The sequence below is a fragment of the Argentina silus genome (assembly GCF_951799395.1).
Source record: "Argentina silus genome assembly, chromosome: 17".
Taxonomy (NCBI): Eukaryota; Metazoa; Chordata; class Actinopteri; order Argentiniformes; family Argentinidae; genus Argentina; species Argentina silus.
The window spans coordinates 13,425,240-13,442,038 of NC_139671.1; the positions used below are offsets into that span (position 1 = coordinate 13,425,240).

At 44.7% G+C, this 16,799-nt stretch overlaps 3 protein-coding genes across 3 annotated transcripts in view; 2 read left to right on the forward strand and 1 right to left on the reverse strand.

Moving 5' to 3' along the window:
- Positions 1-8,282, reverse strand: part of susd6 (sushi domain containing 6) — a 22,083-nt gene extending 13,801 nt beyond the window's left edge. The window contains exons 1-2 of the mRNA XM_083688672.1: positions 8,108-8,282; positions 2,687-2,852 (exon numbers count right to left, since the gene is read on the reverse strand). Of these exons, the coding sequence (XP_083544798.1) occupies positions 2,687-2,810 (124 nt within the window). The 5' untranslated portion in view covers positions 2,811-2,852; positions 8,108-8,282. The remainder of the gene's footprint in view (positions 1-2,686; positions 2,853-8,107) is intronic.
- Positions 8,283-8,709: 427 nt separating this feature from the next.
- Positions 8,710-10,801, forward strand: acot20 (acyl-CoA thioesterase 20). The gene is made up of 3 exons (XM_083688448.1): positions 8,710-9,227; positions 9,377-9,579; positions 9,862-10,801. Exons 1-3 carry the CDS (start codon positions 8,711-8,713, stop codon positions 10,465-10,467), a joined length of 1,326 nt encoding a protein of 441 aa, XP_083544574.1. The 5' UTR covers position 8,710; the 3' UTR covers positions 10,468-10,801.
- Positions 10,802-12,291: 1,490 nt separating this feature from the next.
- On the forward strand, positions 12,292-14,321 carry LOC310818456 (acyl-coenzyme A thioesterase 1-like). Its single transcript, XM_083689403.1, has 3 exons — positions 12,292-12,809; positions 12,913-13,118; positions 13,414-14,321. The coding sequence occupies exons 1-3, from the start codon at positions 12,293-12,295 to the stop codon at positions 14,017-14,019; spliced, it is 1,329 nt and encodes a 442-aa protein (XP_083545529.1). The 5' UTR covers position 12,292; the 3' UTR covers positions 14,020-14,321.
- Positions 14,322-16,799: the final 2,478 nt, after the last annotated feature.

Consider the following 16,799-nt stretch of genomic DNA (forward strand, 5'->3'; position numbering starts at 1 on the left):
ATGCCGAGAAAAATATGCCTTCGCACCCTTGAGTTCGTCACAGCGCGGAGTGAGACAAAAGCATTTCCAGAACAAACAAATGCCTTATAAGATAATCATCAGAACAAGTGAGTACTTATCATTGGTAGACAAAAAAAAAAAAGAGCCTGAACAAAACCTATTCATGTGAAGCCAAGAATGAACGACGGTCAGCCAATCAAAACCATGTCTGAGAGGAACACGCTGGTCTAAAAGCTCCACTCCAAAGTCTTCTCTTTCTAGATCCATCTTTCTTTCACTCCCACTCAGTCTCTCTCTCTCTCTCTCTCTCTTTGCTCTCTGCTCTGTACACAGTGACTTCACGTTAGGTCTGGGCCTAAGGGGGGCCATTTCCTGTTCTCATAGAACAACAGACACACACGCACACACACACACACACACACACACCCAGAGAGAGCAGGCCTGTGTGAACCATTGATATTGTAGCCCTCGATGTTCTCCTCCTGTGTAGTGTAGCCTCCCCTCAGCTTCCGTGAGCTGAATAACAGCAACGTTGGAGCCTACAGTGTAGCTGTACATCTGTTGGTTCACTAGGTTACGGTTGTCACCTCAAACCCTGCCCTCAAGTGGGGTAAAAGATGAACTAAATCATATTACACAAGATGTAGCTTCTCCATTCTCAATGACTCACTGTCTGAGCCCACTTCCTCTGGAACAACCACAACATCTGATGCCTCATCTACGCACAGTAAGTAGATGGTAGTTGTAACGTTGTTGACTGCACACAGAGGGCTTCAGCAATGATGGGACTTTACACCACACAGGGAAAAACAAATAAAAGAGGTACAGTCAAATCGGAGTGCTCAATGCATATCGGCTATGGAAGTAACATATCTGCACGTACCCCCTGGTGCCCCCCCCCACACAACCAAAACATTATCCCTTAAAGGGCCATCGGCCATTACATAGTATGTACTCATGATAGAGACACCATCACAATCCCAAATTCCAGAATCCAGGGAGACGCAGTGCTGTACTGCTTAATGCTTCCCTGACTGGGCTATCTAGGGCTAGTTCTGCAGAAAGTGCTTAGTATGCATGTTCACATTACCGCTCAGTATCAAGTTGTCCACATGACCTGTCTTTGTTTGGATGCGGCCTGGAATAAGCCTGTCAAGAGAGATGGAATTTGAGGATTTCATATTCATGGAAATCTCTAGAACAATCTCCCATCCTTGATATGTCCAGGGATTACCTGGCCTGCCTGAATAATGTATGCCCTGGCATATCAGCCGCTGGGTGAGGAGAGGAAATGAAGGCTTAGACTGAGAGTGAAGACCAATACTGCAAATGAGGATCTGAAATGGCATGTATAGAATAAAGATCAGCCTGTCAACCTGATAATGATCCCCTCATTGTTAATTCCACAAGGCCTGCCACTCTGCCTCTCATCTGTTTAGCTGGGGAGGATGCTGCAGCAGGTAACAATGGCCAGTGTGTGGGCTGTAACCTCACAAACACGCACACAGCTAGAAAACACACACAAAAACAGCATCGACACACAGATACGCAAAGACGGCACGTGGAGAGGCATCTGAGGACACGCTCCTCACTCTCCTTCCTGGTAGCGCTGTCTGTGGATGAAGGTGTGTGTGTGTGTGTGTGTGTGTGGAGGGGGAGTGTATTTGTGTGTGTGTGTGTGTGATAGAGAGAACGTGAGCGTGAAACAACTCCCTCAGAGCTCTCCGTAACTCACGAGTATTATGTAAGGCCAAGAGACACACACCCAGGATCTGCTGCTGTGCACAGACACACACACACACACACACACACACACACACACACACACACACACACGCCGATATGTACAGTCACACTGTCAAACACAGAGGACAGAGAGGTACAGAGGGACCGGAGAGCCGCTATTTTCAGACGCCACATTAAAAAGGAAAATCAATTAAGGCAGGGAAAAAACATCCCTGGGGCCGCTACATCACGACACACCCCTCTGAACACACACACCACAAACACACACACACACACACTGCTCCCCTCAGAAAGGACATCTGGCAGCGCTCACAAGCTTGCTGCATGGAGAGAGAGTGTGTGCGTGTGTGTGTGTGTGTATGTGTGTGTGTGTGTGTGTGTGCGCAGAGTGTGTATGTGTGCGGGTGGGGGGGGGGGGTAGCGGGGGGGTGGCAGTGGAGAGAAAGAAAAACTGGCACAACCAAAGAGGTTCAAAGAGTGCACACCACTAGTCCTGTATTCTCCAGTAAGAACAGAGGACAAACGCTCCCATTCCAAATATCCGGACATATCCTAAATCCAAAATGCCACGGAATGAAACCAACACAGTTCCCAACACCTACTTAGCTAAAAAGTCCTAGCAGGAAACAAAATGTCAGGCATGATTACAATCTTGTGACTGCAGAGCTATCATGTCCTTTACTCAATAACTCGGTAAGTGTTGTGACTCATTACGGCTGTGAATGGACTCTCGGGGCAGATGCTCGACTATCAAACTAAGAGACCCGACCAACCCAAAGAGGAAAGTAATTGAATCTCACTGACCGAAAAGACTCAAATGTAACCTCAATCAATTTACAGACAGACAGTAGATGGATTGTACGTCAATGTGGGGGTAGCCAGTTTGTATGTGCACGCACTGTGTGTGTGTGTGTGTGTGTGTGTCAATGCTGTGTCCTACCTGACGCATGGCCGTACGGGAGCAGGGTGAGGAGGAGGATGAGGAGTGTGGAGGCAGCCAGCCTGCGGGCCGAAGAGGAGGAAGACAGGGCTCTCGTCTCACACGCTACCATTCCATCGCACATCTTTTCCCCACGGCAACCAGCGAGAGTCCTCTAAGGCTTAACCTGCAGGGAGGGAGGGAGGGAGAGAGAGAGAGTGGGGGAGGGGATGGGAGGACACGGATTACTACCAACATACAGTACAGCGTGGATTACATAACTCACAGGACACGAGAGAGAGAGAGATTTACTCCGTACATCCTGATTCAGTTGGATTACTAGCAGCTACAGGGGATGAGTGACATTATGAAAAGTCATCTTCCTGCCCATGATAGGGTTCAGACAGAGTTCTATTCCCACCAACCTCAACCAACCCCCCGTATAAACCCTTAGAAACATACTTATGAACAATAAACATACCTCAACCAACCCCCCAGATAAACACTTAGAAACATACAGTATTATTCTACCCGCAGACAGGGCATCTGTACCACCAGCAGCAGGAAACCTCCTCAGATCACCACCGCTGGGTAACTGCCATAACAACAACATCTCCCTGACTAAATAAACCAGCCATTATGCACTGTGGGTGACACCATAGGGAAATTTCTGCTAATCTAACGGAGAGAGGGAGGGAGGGGGAGCGGGGGGAGGGAGAGAGAGAGAGAGAGAGAGGGAGAGAGAGAGAGAGAGAGAACAGTAGAACAATAACACAAACGAGACCTGAGCACAAGTAACAGCAGCACCGTAGACCCTGAGAGAGAGATAGAGAGAGACAGGGAGGAGAGAGGAAAAGAGAGAGAGAGAGAGAAAGAGAGATGTGAAATAAATTGTGGAAGAGAGTAGAGGAGTGGAAATCCCATACCGCAGCCCAGAACCCAGAGGGGAAATGAACCGTCACGTTCCCAGAAATAACCGAAGGACAGTGAGCGAAAGCAGCCTGATGATTTACGGTTAAACCCCCCTCAAAGCACCAGAGTCTGGGAAACACTGCGCAAAGCAAACTGGCCTGAGCTCTCACCCCTCACGATAGTCACTTCCCTGAACAGGGTTTGAGCGCTTGAGGAAAGAAAAAGAGAAGAAATACAGGATCATTACCCAAATGAGATCCAGGTGCAGGGGTTTGATTGTGTAGCCAGAGATTCTGATGGATGAATTAAGTCAGTAGCAGGCAGGCTAGCATTAGCAGGCAGGCAGGCAGGCAGGCAGGCAGGCAGGCAGCAGCAGCATACCTCAGGAGAGGGCACCGGGTCCATTAGACCTAGCCGAGCCCGCTGAGCTAGAGGCTAATAGCATGGCTGCTGAAGAGGGGGAAATTTGATTGGGTTTCTGCTGCGTGGCAGCTGGCACCAGGCAACATGAAATGCCTTGTAGACGGATTTGGTGGCGCCAGCCATGTGAATTAAACGTGTTTAAATGTGGCCGATACAAAAGGCAGTGATGGTCTGATCTTCCGTCGGGATGAGAAAATCATTATCAATCATTAGTAATCCTACAATATCTTTTGGAGTCAGATATAATGTAATGTGTTAGTTGGTCATGTGACCACTAGCGTGTAGAGTCCGCTTTATCATATCCATAACCGTCTGGTTAGTTTACTGGAGAATAACTGGATGTTCTTTATTCTTGTCCCATCCAATCCTTTTCTCTTTTCAATGATCCTTTGGTTTCTACCACTTCTTCAGTGTTTTTTTTCCTTCTTCAGCCTGGTGCTACCAGATGAGGCCGTGGACCACGTTGCATGCACACGCACACACACACGCACACACAGAGAGAGACACACACAGAGACACACACAGAGACACACACAGAGACACACACAGAGACACACACAGAGACACACACACACACACAGAGACACACACACACACACACACAGAGGCACACACAGAAACACACACAAACAGAGACACACACACAGAGACACACACGCAATAGCTCATCAGGACCGGCACCCCCTTCGGCCACCTTTCCGCTCCCGAGCTGAGGACAAGATGGGCACCTGCAGGCTGATAGCGGAGTGACGCAAGTGCGTTTTGGCAGGCCAGCCTGGGCAGCACATCGAGCCAAAGCCAGGCTGATGGTCACAGCAGTCACCAGCCGTTGGAACAACAGACACTATAATAATCCCATTGGCATTATCTTCAGAGTACTGATGGTCACAGCAGTCACCAGCCGTTGGAACAACAGACACTATAACAATCCCATTGGCATTATCTTCAGAGAATTGCGGTACCCGATGCAACACACCGCAGGGCTCCTTTGGCGCAGATGGGACCCAGTCAGAACGACCTGTTCAATCAATAGGCTTGTAAACACCAAATACGCACAGTCACGACAAACTGTTATTCTGTGTTCGTTCAAAGGAACTTTTTAGGTGTAACCACTTAGAAATGTGATTTGCATTGCAGGGTACCCTCTGAGAGCAGCGCAAAGTATTGACAAACTGCAACATTTACAAAGTGAAAACTTAGGCAGAATGAGCTTAATTGCTTTCCAGTATGAGAGAGTGAGAAAGGAGAAAGCAATTAGCCTAATCCAAGGTTGTGAAATACTGCAAAACAAAGCAGCCTGATTAACGAGGAGTGGATGGCTTCTGGGTTCTGTAGAGGGAAAACGGAGGAGTTCAGAATTGAGTCAGAGTTTCTCCTTTGTTCCAAATCGCTAGACGTTATAGCCTATCTGCTGGACACATGCGTAATCAATTAATTAAATCATCAAAATCTCATCAACTTCAATCAAGTTAACAATACAATAATTACTATGTAGCCTAATAACAATGTATATCGCTATCCACACAGATGACAAAGGCCTAAGCATTTGAATTGGTGCCATGAATAATGTTAAGCTGTACACAGCTCGTATAAGGCCTATGAATCTGATATGGAAAAAATATTCTCCCGTATCAGGGCATGGGGAGGTCAGTGGAGCACTCTCAGGAAAACTGACGTCCTAGTAGTAGCCTAACTTATCACAAATTCTGGCTGAGGGATACAAGCTCTATATACAGCTCACAGCTGATTGCAGCTTTCTCTAAGATTACAGGATCAGCAGAACGGCAGAAATTGAGTGTGTAGCAAAAGGCTTTGAAAAAGACAAATTATTGATGTCCTGTGACCGTCCAGTCCCATCCTAACTTGTCAGAAGTAGCCCCAAGGCCTCATGATGTTAGTCAGAGAAAAAGTGACAGACCTCAAAATAGTCTTGTTTACCAACCCAAACACTACTGTACTGTTGTTTTCAATCCAAGTCAATTCAACAACACGCCTCAGGAGTGAGGATCTCAACTTCTCAAGGAGGACGGAGGAGGCGGGAGTGGGGGGGGCAGGCGGCAACCTACTTGGTCAGGGGGAAGAAATATGTGCCTCCACTCCAGCAGTAGCTACTGCGGTTTCTCAGCTGCCCAGGGGCTCCTGGAGCTCAAAGGGAGTAGGCCAGGGAAAGAGAGAGCGAGAGAGAGAGAGAGAGAGAGAGAGGCAAGGCATGTGTCTGGGAACAGAGAGGACTCAGTGTGCCAGGGAACAGCCGTGAAGAGATTGCCATCTGATAGGCCTGTGCTGCTAATGCCTTCAGCCTCTGGTGGTGGAGCCAGGGTAGACTGGCCTTGTGGTGTGGTGTAGAGAGAGACAGAGACAGAGAGAGAGACAGAGAGAGAGAGAGAAAGAGAGAGAGAGAGAGAGAAAGAGAGAGAAAGAGAAGCTAGGCTCTGTATGGCAGCATAGAAAGACCCCTTTGTTACTGAGCATTATGTGGTGTTTAGCCCTGCAGGGGCATCCCTCTGTGCTGCTGCTGTACCTCAGAGAGAGAGAGAGAGAGAGAGAGAGAGAGAGAGAGAGAGAGAGAAATGTGCAGAGGAGCAGCACATGTAGGCAGCAAAGAGAGGACTCTTGACACCCAAACTTTACTGGCAAGGCTGAGTGCAATAAAACGTCTTTATTAATTGATATGCTGGGAACAGGAAACTTCTGGGCAGGGAATGACCTAAGTAGTCCACACAAAGGTGCCAGTTACTATATGTACCTAATAACCATCTTAAAATTCCTAATCAAAACACTGCACATCACTGATGGATTTCTTGGCATGTGAAGAGCATGTGAAAAGAAAACAGCCATTGGTTTTGACAGACCGACAGTTCCCTAGCAGACCAATCTGTTCATCACACAGTACTTACTGTAGTTTTTAACCTTTCACCTAAGTATTCCAATGTTCCCAACACACCATTTCACACACCAAACACAATGCAACCCTACAAATCTGTCAGTGGTTCCAGTCAATCCAAATGTTGTTTGTGTTGTCGTGTTCAAACAAAAAAAACATGTTTACAGTAAAGAAAATAAGCACTGGGCAAGAAGTACTACATTGTAACTCCGGAATAACACCAAATCAAAAAATAAACTGCGTGTTCAACAAATGTAAATAGCAAGTGTCCTCAAGCAGCGAACGCCGACCCGAGTCACACGCGCAGACACGTGCAACTGTACAGCGAGCTATTTAAACAAAGAGTGCAGCACGGCTGCCTGCCTGACTGTACACACACAACCCGCCGCCGGACTACACACACAGACATGCCAGCGAAATCAATGCCATAAAATGTGTTAACATTGCAACTACTGACACTTCATAGTGACAGTACATCGTAGCGTGTGTATGATGTTGAACATGCGGATACTGTGCATTGTGCATGTGGAACAATTCGGAGCAGTGACTTGAGTAGGCTAGGCCTGTTGAGAAAATGTAACCGACCTCCCCGCATATCATTTATAATTACAGCTGCAAGAGCGAGTGAGGAGGAGGTGCCGGATTGTCAGGACAGGACGTTACTGGAAATATGATTGTCTATAAATTATTGTTACACAACAGGTACTGCCAAAACAATCCTTACTGCTGTAGTAGGCTATAATGTATACAATACAGTCAAGGCAACTGTATAAGCCTACTGTGTGTAGTACTGTAATAAGTGATTGTGTATGTAAGTGTTTATTTATTTATTTATTTTTACAATTTAAGGCATGAGCCGCAGCTTGCTTGTTGATTTCGCGATGACAATTGAATTCCACCGACTTGTCAACTTGTAAACATTGCCTAGCTAGCAGTGTGGGACTACTGACAGATTGCATAGTTTAACTAATAACAATGGTATTTGACACCTCTGTATTAGGCAATTATTGTGAATCATTATCTTTACAAGGCCTTTGTCCTTTTTCGGGACCCCTAACCGGCCGCCAAAGAGGAGAAAGGCAGGCAGGATACACCACCTCGTCACTGACAAGCTGAGCGAGTGGCATACCACAGTGGGCTTTCTCCTCCACTCCTCACTAGCCGTACAGTCACAGATACCGTATGCTTAGCTTGCGAAAAAAAAATACATAGAAGACACTTACCAATGTAAAGGCTACCTGCTGGCCCTCCTCTTTGTGCTCACTTTCGGGACATGAACTCGAATAATTGGAAATACCCTCACTATGTATTCATTTACTCGATATTTGATAGCGAATAAGGTGCGGATCTCCGTCCCAGGATAGCCAGTTCTTTATTTGAGGTAAGCGGAAACACTGTAGCGAACTCTACCAGCTGCCTCGCTTTCGCTCAGTCTCCATGGGAACCGTGAGAGGGGGCGGGCCCAAAATGTACAGTAAGCAGAAACTAATTATTTGTAAAAACAAAGAGCAATGCATGCACCTAATAATTTGTCCCACAGTATCGTTTTACTCATGTAGATTGCCACTATTCAAGAATTGCAAATATTCATTAATTAATATTAATTTCATGCTAAAAAATATATATTTCTGCAATGCAATGAACAACAATATAGGTGCACTCTAAACTGCAAATTACTTCACGCCAAAGAGAAAATACTTACTATGGTTGAAAGAAATACATAACACAAATATTTGGAGATCATTGGATCAGCAGAGCAGCATGTTGCATGCCGAACAGCTAGGAGGCAGTATAATGAATATCTAACAGAAGAATAGGACGTGTATATGATGTGTCGAAGGACATATAGTGTGGGTCTGTCAAGAAAATTGTCATATGCAACAATGCGCTTGAATTCTCAACAAGTTCGCGTAAAACTTCTCCCCAGCCCTCGCTGTTTCTTTGACGAGAGTGTGCAGGTGAAGGTAGAAGGACTTGCACCACACCAGCGAGTGGAGTTGAGGTCCAAACTTACGGACGACAAAGGGGTCATCTTCAAAGCTTCCGCCCTGTACACAGCAGATGCAACTGGACAAGTGGACGTGTGCCGCTCTCCCTCCATGGGCGGCAGCTACACTGGAGTTGAACCCATGGGTTTGTTTTGGTCTATGGCACCTGAGACCCCCCACAGCAAACTGCTAAAGAAGAATGTGTTGAGTCCGATGCTGGTTGACATAGACGCGCTCAGTGGGGACACCGGCGAGGTCCTTGCCACAGAGACCAACGAGAGGCAGATTATGACAGCGGTGCGGAGGATACCCTTGGAAGAGAAGAGAATCCGAGGGGTCCTATTTTTGCCACCTGGTTAGTTGCGGAGGACGTTGGCATTTCCATAGCTTCTTAAATTGTTAATAATAAAGTTTACAAATGTGTATCATGCACCTCTCTCTCTCTCTCTCTCTCTCTCTCTCTCTCTCTGTCTCTGTCTCTGTCTCTGTCTCTGTCTCTCTCAGGTGAGGGTCCATTCCCAGGAGTACTGGATGTGTACACTCTGGGAGGGGTTCTGTCGGAAGTCCGAGCCAGTCTGCTGGCTAATAAAGGCTTTGTGGTTCTGGCTCTGGCTTATCAAGGTTACCAGGACCTGCCCAAAGATCTGCCAAAACTTGACCTGGAATACTTTGAAGAGGCAATAACATTTCTGAGGGGGCAACCACAGGTTAGTGAAGGAGATTTCAATTACAAATGATATGGTTTGTTATTGTTGCTATGACAAGAATTCTCATCACACTACAGCACTATATGTCTTTTAGCTGTGCATATGTTTTCATCTAGTGGCTGCTGGCTGCTCAGCTGAACAGCCAACACCATCACAAAAGCTCACCACAAACACTCATTTTTGGCTCGGTTTATCTTTCATTTTTCAGTCTAGAAAATAAAATCAGCTCATTCATGTTCACGGAGTTGATACTCACCACAATACTCCCTTATTCCTATTTAGGTCAAAGGTCCTGGGATTGGCATCTTGTCCATCTCCAAGAGTGGTGACTTGGCAATGTCAATGTCATCTTTCTTACCTGGCATCTCAGCAACAGCCTGGATCAACGGCAGCAATGCCAACATCATGACACCATTACACTACAAAGATATCATCATCCCGCCCCTAAAGCCTAATCTAAAGAATATTACCATCACAACGACTGGCCTTCAAGATGTTCGTGACGCCTTGCCAGACCCCACGACAGAGGGGAACCAGGGTTCTTTGATTCCAATAGAACGCGCCAGCTGCAGGTTCCTATTTGTTGCTTCAGAGGACGACAGGAACTGGAACAGCCTTCTCTTTGCCGAGCAGGCCGCCACCAGACTAAGGCATCATGGGAAAGACAACTTTGAGGTGGTGAGGTACCCCAAAGCTGGGCACTTTTTGGAGGTCCCCTACATGCCCCACTGCCCGTCTTCCTTCCATGCAGCTGTAGGTACAGTGGTGGTCTTTGGAGGAGAGCCGAAAGCCCACTCAGAGGCACAGTTGGACCTGTGGGGCAGAGTTCAAGAGTTTTTTAGGAAACACTTAGGCAACAACAGCACCTCACAGAAAGCTATGCTGTAACATTATTGCATATTTGCCTGCAGTGGGTGCAACATTACCAGAATCTGTTTAGTGTTTATTTAATTCCTGGTCATAATTCTGTGGTACATTTCTAATTGTATGTTATTACATGGATAATTCTTGCTGTAAAATATCATATTAATAACAGTGCATAACAATATTAACTCAGGATATGGGATGTTACCTTTGCTATGACATGTATTTTGAAAGTTGTAATGTGCCTCAATATTCAATGTAAAATCCAGATATTATGATATTGGGGATTTAATGTTTGCCTTAGAACTTGTTCTACACTACTTTTTTAAACATCCTTAATTAAATTGCCTCTTATTAAGCTTTACTGTGTGTTTGTTCTTCATACTAATTAAGTTACACATTAAAATAATGCCTATGAACTAGGGCTAAAGGATGCACAAATTGACACACAGCTGTCCATTTTGGTAACTATTTTCATTGGACAACAGATGGTGAGAAGAAAAATGGAATGTAAATAAAATAGCAACAATAATCAAAGAGTAAAAATACCAACGACACCCTCTTTCTCTCTCTCTTTCTCTCTCACACACACACACACACTGTTTTCTGTGAGCTATGCATTATCAAAGGCTAAGATAGACAGTACAGTTAGTCAGTGCTCTACTACGGTCCCACACAGCTCTGATGTCTCACTCTCATGTCCAGGTCCATGTCCAACTTCTCCCCAGCTGTTTCTTTGACGAGAGTGTGCAGGTGAAGGTCGAAGGACTTGCACCACACCAGCGAATGGAGTTGAGGTCCAAACTTCCGGATGACAAAGGGGTCATCTTCAAAGCTTCCGCCCTGTACACAGCAGATGCAACTGGACAGGTGGACGTATGCCGCTTTCCCTCCCTGGGCGGCAGCTACACTGGAGTTGAACCCATGCTTTTGTTTTGGTCTTTGTCCCCCGAGACCCCCCACAGCAAACTGATCAAGAGGGATGTATTCAAACCGATGCTGGTTGACATTGAGGTGCTCAGTACAGAGGGACAAGGTGGGTTACTGACAAAGGTGACCAACAAGAGCGCTTTCCTGGGAGAGAATGTGTGTAGGATTCCAGTTAAAGGAGACTATTTTTACCCCTCTGGGTAAGTCGAAATAGCTCTATATTATTACATGATTATTACATGATTATTACATGATTATCTCACCTTTCACTCTCTCTTATATTTCACTATATTTCTATTAGGTTAGTTCTGACAAAATGTAATCTGCTCAGTTTAATCAAATCAATGTCCCATGGGTAGCTTTGATGACTCGATTATAAGACAATTAGTTGAAAAGTGTTGAGTCAACTGGTGCTTGTGCAAAGCTATTCATACTAATAACAAAATCTGGCACTTCACACAAAAATCTATAGAAATCAATTATGTTAAACAAACATGCCATTCTCAAGGCATAAATCTCACCGACCACTTTATTATAGAGAAGTGTTCATTTCCCGCAGTCTTGGACTTGCATGTGCTCTCCCAGGGGCTGTCTGCACCTAATATTTTGTCCCACAATATCGTTTTACTCATGTAAATTGCCACTATTCAAGAATTGCAAATATTCATTAATTAACATTAATTTCATGATAAAACTACATTTCTGCAAGACAATGAACACCAACAATATAGGTGCACTGTAAACTGCAAATTACTTCACGCCGAAGAGAAAATACTATGGTAGAAAGAAATACGCAACACAAATATTTGGAGATCATTGGATCAGCAGAGCAGCATGTTGCATGCCGAGCAGCTAGGAGGCAGTAATAATGAATATCTAACAGAAGGTTATAGTATAATAGAAGAAGATAAAGTAAAAGATGTTGTGTCAAAGGGTTTACCGTTTGGGTCTGTCAAGAAAATGGTTATATGCAACAATGCGCTGGAATTCTCAACAAGTTCGCGTAAAACTTCTCCCCAGCCCTCGCTGTTTCTTTGACGAGAGTGTGCAGGTGAAGGTAGAAGGACTTGCACCACACCAGCGAGTGGAGTTGAGGTCCAAACTTACGGACGACAAAGGGGTCATCTTCAAAGCTTCCGCCCTGTACACAGCAGATGCAACTGGACAAGTGGACGTGTGCCGCTCTCCCTCCATGGGCGGCAGCTACACTGGAGTTGAACCCATGGGTTTGTTTTGGTCTATGGCACCTGAGACCCCCCACAGCAAACTGCTAAAGAAGAATGTGTTGAGTCCGATGCTGGTTGACATAGACGCGCTCAGTGGGGACACCGGTGAGGTCCTTGCCACAGAGACCAACGAGAGGCAGTTTATGACAGCGGTGCGGAGGATACCCTTGGAAGAGAAGAGAATCCGAGGGGTCCTATTTTTGCCACCTGGTTAGTTGCGGAGGACGTTGGCATTTCCATAGCTTCTTAAATTGTTAATAATAAAGTTTACAAATGTGTATCATGCACCTCTCTCTCTCTCTGTCTCTCTCAGGTGAGGGTCCATTCCCAGGAGTACTGGATGTGTACACTCTGGGAGGGGGTCCGTCGGAGGTCCGAGCCAGTCTGCTGGCTAATAAAGGCTTTGTGGTTCTGGCTCTGGCTTATCATGGTTACCAGGACATGTCCAAAAAACTGCCAAAACACTTTGACCTGGAATACTTTGAAGAGGCAATAACATTTCTGAGGGGGCAACCACAGGTTAATGAAGGAGATTTCAATGACAAATTATATGATTTGTTATTGTTGCGATGACAAGAAATCTCACCACATGACAGCACTTTGTCTTTTAGCTGTGCATATGCTTCCATCTAGTGGCTGCTGGCTGCTCTGCCCACACTTGATCAGCTGAACAGCCAACACCATCACAAAAGCTCACTACAAACACTCTTTGTTGGCTCAGTTTCTCTTTCATGTTTCAGTCTAGAAAATAAAATAAGCTCATTCATGTTCACATAGTTGATACTCACCGCAATACTCCATTATCCCTATTTAGGTCAAAGGTCCTGGGATAGGCATCTTGTCCATCTCTAAGAGTGGTGACTTGGCGATGTCAATGTCATCTTTCTTGCCTGGCATCTCAGCAACAGCCTGGATCAACGGCAGCAATGCCAACACCGTGGTGCCATTACACTACAAAGATATCATCATCCCGCTCCTAGAGCCTCATGGAGAGAATATTACCATCACAACGACTGGCCTTCTCGATATTCATGACGCCTTGCCAGACCCCACGACAGAGGGGAACCAGGGTTCTTTGATTCCAATAGAACGCGCCAGCTGCAGTTTCCTATTGGTTGCTTCAGAGGACGACAGGAACTGGAACAGCCTTCTCTTCGCCGAGCAGGCCGCCACCAGACTGAGGCATCATGGGAAAGAGAACTTTGAGGTGGTGAGGTACCCCAAAGCTGGGCACTTATTGGAGGTCCCCTACATGCCCCACTGCCCGTCTTGCTTCCATGCAGCTGTAGGTACAGTGGTGGTCTTTGGAGGAGAGCCGAAAGCCCACTCAGAGGCACAGTTGGACCTGTGGGGCAGAGTTCAAGAGTTTTTTAGGAAACACTTAGGCAACAACAGCACCTCACAGAAAGCTACGCTGTAACATGATTTCATGTTTCTATGTGCCTGCAGTGGGTGCAACTTTACCAGAATCTGTTTAGTGTTTATTTAATTCCTGGTCATAATTCTGTGGTACATTTCTAATTGTATGTTATTACATGGATAATTCGTGCTGTAAAATATCATATCAATAACAGTGCATAACAATATTAACTCAGGATACATGATGTTACCCTTGCTATGACATTTTGAAAGTTGTAATGTGCCTCAATATTCAATGTAAAATCCAGATATTATGATATTGGGGATTCAATGTTTGCCTTAGAACTTGCATCCTTAATTAAATTGCCTCTTGTTAAACTGTACTGTGTGTTTTTGTTGGTTCATCTTACAAATTAAGTTACACATTAAAATAATGCCTATGAACTAGGCTAAAGGATGCACAAATTGACACACTGCTGTCCATTTTGGTAACTATTTTCATTGGACAACAGATGGTGAGAAGAGAAATGGAATGCAGATAAAATAGCAACAATAATCAAAAGTCAGGTAAAGTAAAATACCAATGACATCCTCTCTCTCTCTCTCTCTCACACACACACACACACACACACACACAGGTTTATGTGAGCTGTAAATTATTAAAGGCTAAGATAGACAGTACAGTTAGTCAGTGCTCTACTACGGTCCCACACAGCTCTGATGTCTCACTCTCATGTCCAGGTCCAGGTCCAACTTCTGTATTACATGGTTATTACATGGTTATTACATGGTTATCTCACCTTTCACTCTCTCTTACATTTCACATTCTATATTTCTATTAGGTTAGTTATGCCAAAATGTAATCTGCTCAGTTTAATCAAATCAATGTCCCTTGGGTAGCTTTGATGACTTGATTATGAAACAATTAGTTGAAAAGTGTTGAGTCAACTGGTGCTTGTGCAAAGCTTTTCACACAAATTAAGCAATCTGTCACAAAAATCTATAAAAATCAATGCCATTCTCAAGGTATAAATCACATTAGCACATTATAATCACAGCATTTCATCCAAACTAACCTGCTTCCTGAGTTCAATTATCACAGAGAGGGGCCACTCTGGTCCTTGGGGGTAGCAGTGTATCAGATTTTTTGTTCCTTCAAGTCAATGTCTGATTAAGGCTTGGGAAGCCAGGTGAGTACACTGTGCACTTTCTGGCCCTTAAATGACCTGAATGGATAAATGAAACAGCAGGGAAAAATAATTGGCAGCAGGCACGATGATCCCTGGGAACTGGAGATGCCCATCCCATAATTAACATACAGTTTCTTCAATAGATATTATCATTTATTATCAATTGGATATTATGAGTTCAATAGATATTATCAAGGTATTATTATCTTCAATGTTGCCTTTGTCTTCCATCTCAAATCTGTCCAGGGAAGGGTTCATTTCCCGCAGTCTTGGACTTGCATGTGCTCTCCCAGGGGCTGTCAGAGGCAAGAGCCTTTCTTCTGGCCTACCAAGGCTTTGTGGTCCTGGCTGTAGCTTTGTTCGGCTATGAGGACCTGCCCAAAGAGGTCACAGACTTTGACCTGGAGTACTTTGAAGAGGCTATAATGTTCTTCAGTGGAAGTGAGGTGAGCACTCTGGGAAATGTCCTGTTTTAGAATTGCTTTAGAATTACTTTAGAGTCTGAAATCAACTGCTAGCCTTTGTCAGTCCCTATTTGTAGATCTGAAATATATGTGAGCAATAAGATAATAACTATTATATGTCAATGTATTATAAACCCACCTAGCCCTGTGGTTGTTTATGTGGCGTTTCCACTATATTGCCCATAGCCATCTGACCCTTCCAGATCTACATACAAGCGTCTAGGGGAAAGTGGTCAACAATGCACTGGTTGAATGGATGTGCTAGTCTAGTGGATAAAGCTCGCCCTCATGGGTGTTTTCTTTTTAATGCCCATAAGTCCATTCCATGCAGCTGTATGTAAAGTGGTTGTCTTTGGGGGAGAGCTGAAAGCCCACTCAGAATTACAGCTGGACCTGTGGGGGAGTGTCCAAGAGTTTTTTAGGAAACACTTAGACAGCTAGAGGAAATCACACATGGAAACTGTAACCATTCAAAAATAATTTGGACACTCACAACTTTATGTTGTACAAAGTATGACAGCAAATTAAATAAGCAAATTAAATAAATGAAAACCACTTATGAAATATCAACAAAACAAGAAAACAAAAACACGATGCATTGCACACAAATGAATACAGAGAGAGAGAGAGAGAGTCTGGATGCAGGCCTTTTATAATACAAGTGGAAAGCCTTGGGAGATTTCATAATAGTAATGAAAGGCAGAGAGTGAGAGATGGTTCTTAAACCCACTGTCTCCATTCTGTACCTGACCTCCTTCAACCTTTCATGTGAGCTGCGGTCTGTCCGTTTAATGAACCCCTGTAGCTCTCTCTTTGATTCCAAGGTGACTCACCCACCACCTCACTCTGTCATACTGTGCAGGGAGAACTAAATATACAGAGGGAACATTCAAATGAAGACAGCAGCCCATTGTGAATGCTGCAAAATGTGTTTTTATACAATGTGAGGATAATACATAACTGGAAGCTGTGTTGAATGAACATATATATTATGTTTCATGTAAGAAAAATATTCTGTGGAGTATGGAATATGTGTTTTTTTTAATTTTTTTATATATATACTGTATATATGATTGAGGTTTGGGCTCAATGGAGTTCCCTATTTTGGTATTCATTCAGAAAGAATTCAGCTTACCCAAGAGGAATTTCACAACTGCCTGTCATATTTGCGAGCAATAACAATACAA

Excerpts from the sequence above, each read along its gene's own strand:
- acot20 (XM_083688448.1), top strand. The coding sequence starts at position 8,711 with ATGATGTGTCGAAGGACATATAGTGTGGGTCTGTCAAGAAAATTGTCA. Across the intron at positions 9,228-9,376 it reads GGTCCTATTTTTGCCACCTG|GTGAGGGTCCATTCCCAGGA; the intron begins GTTAGTTGCGGA and ends TGTCTCTCTCAG. Across the intron at positions 9,580-9,861 it reads TTCTGAGGGGGCAACCACAG|GTCAAAGGTCCTGGGATTGG; the intron begins GTTAGTGAAGGA and ends ATTCCTATTTAG.
- LOC310818456 (XM_083689403.1), top strand. The coding sequence starts at position 12,293 with ATGTTGTGTCAAAGGGTTTACCGTTTGGGTCTGTCAAGAAAATGGTTA. Across the intron at positions 12,810-12,912 it reads GGTCCTATTTTTGCCACCTG|GTGAGGGTCCATTCCCAGGA; the intron begins GTTAGTTGCGGA and ends TGTCTCTCTCAG. Across the intron at positions 13,119-13,413 it reads TTCTGAGGGGGCAACCACAG|GTCAAAGGTCCTGGGATAGG; the intron begins GTTAATGAAGGA and ends ATCCCTATTTAG.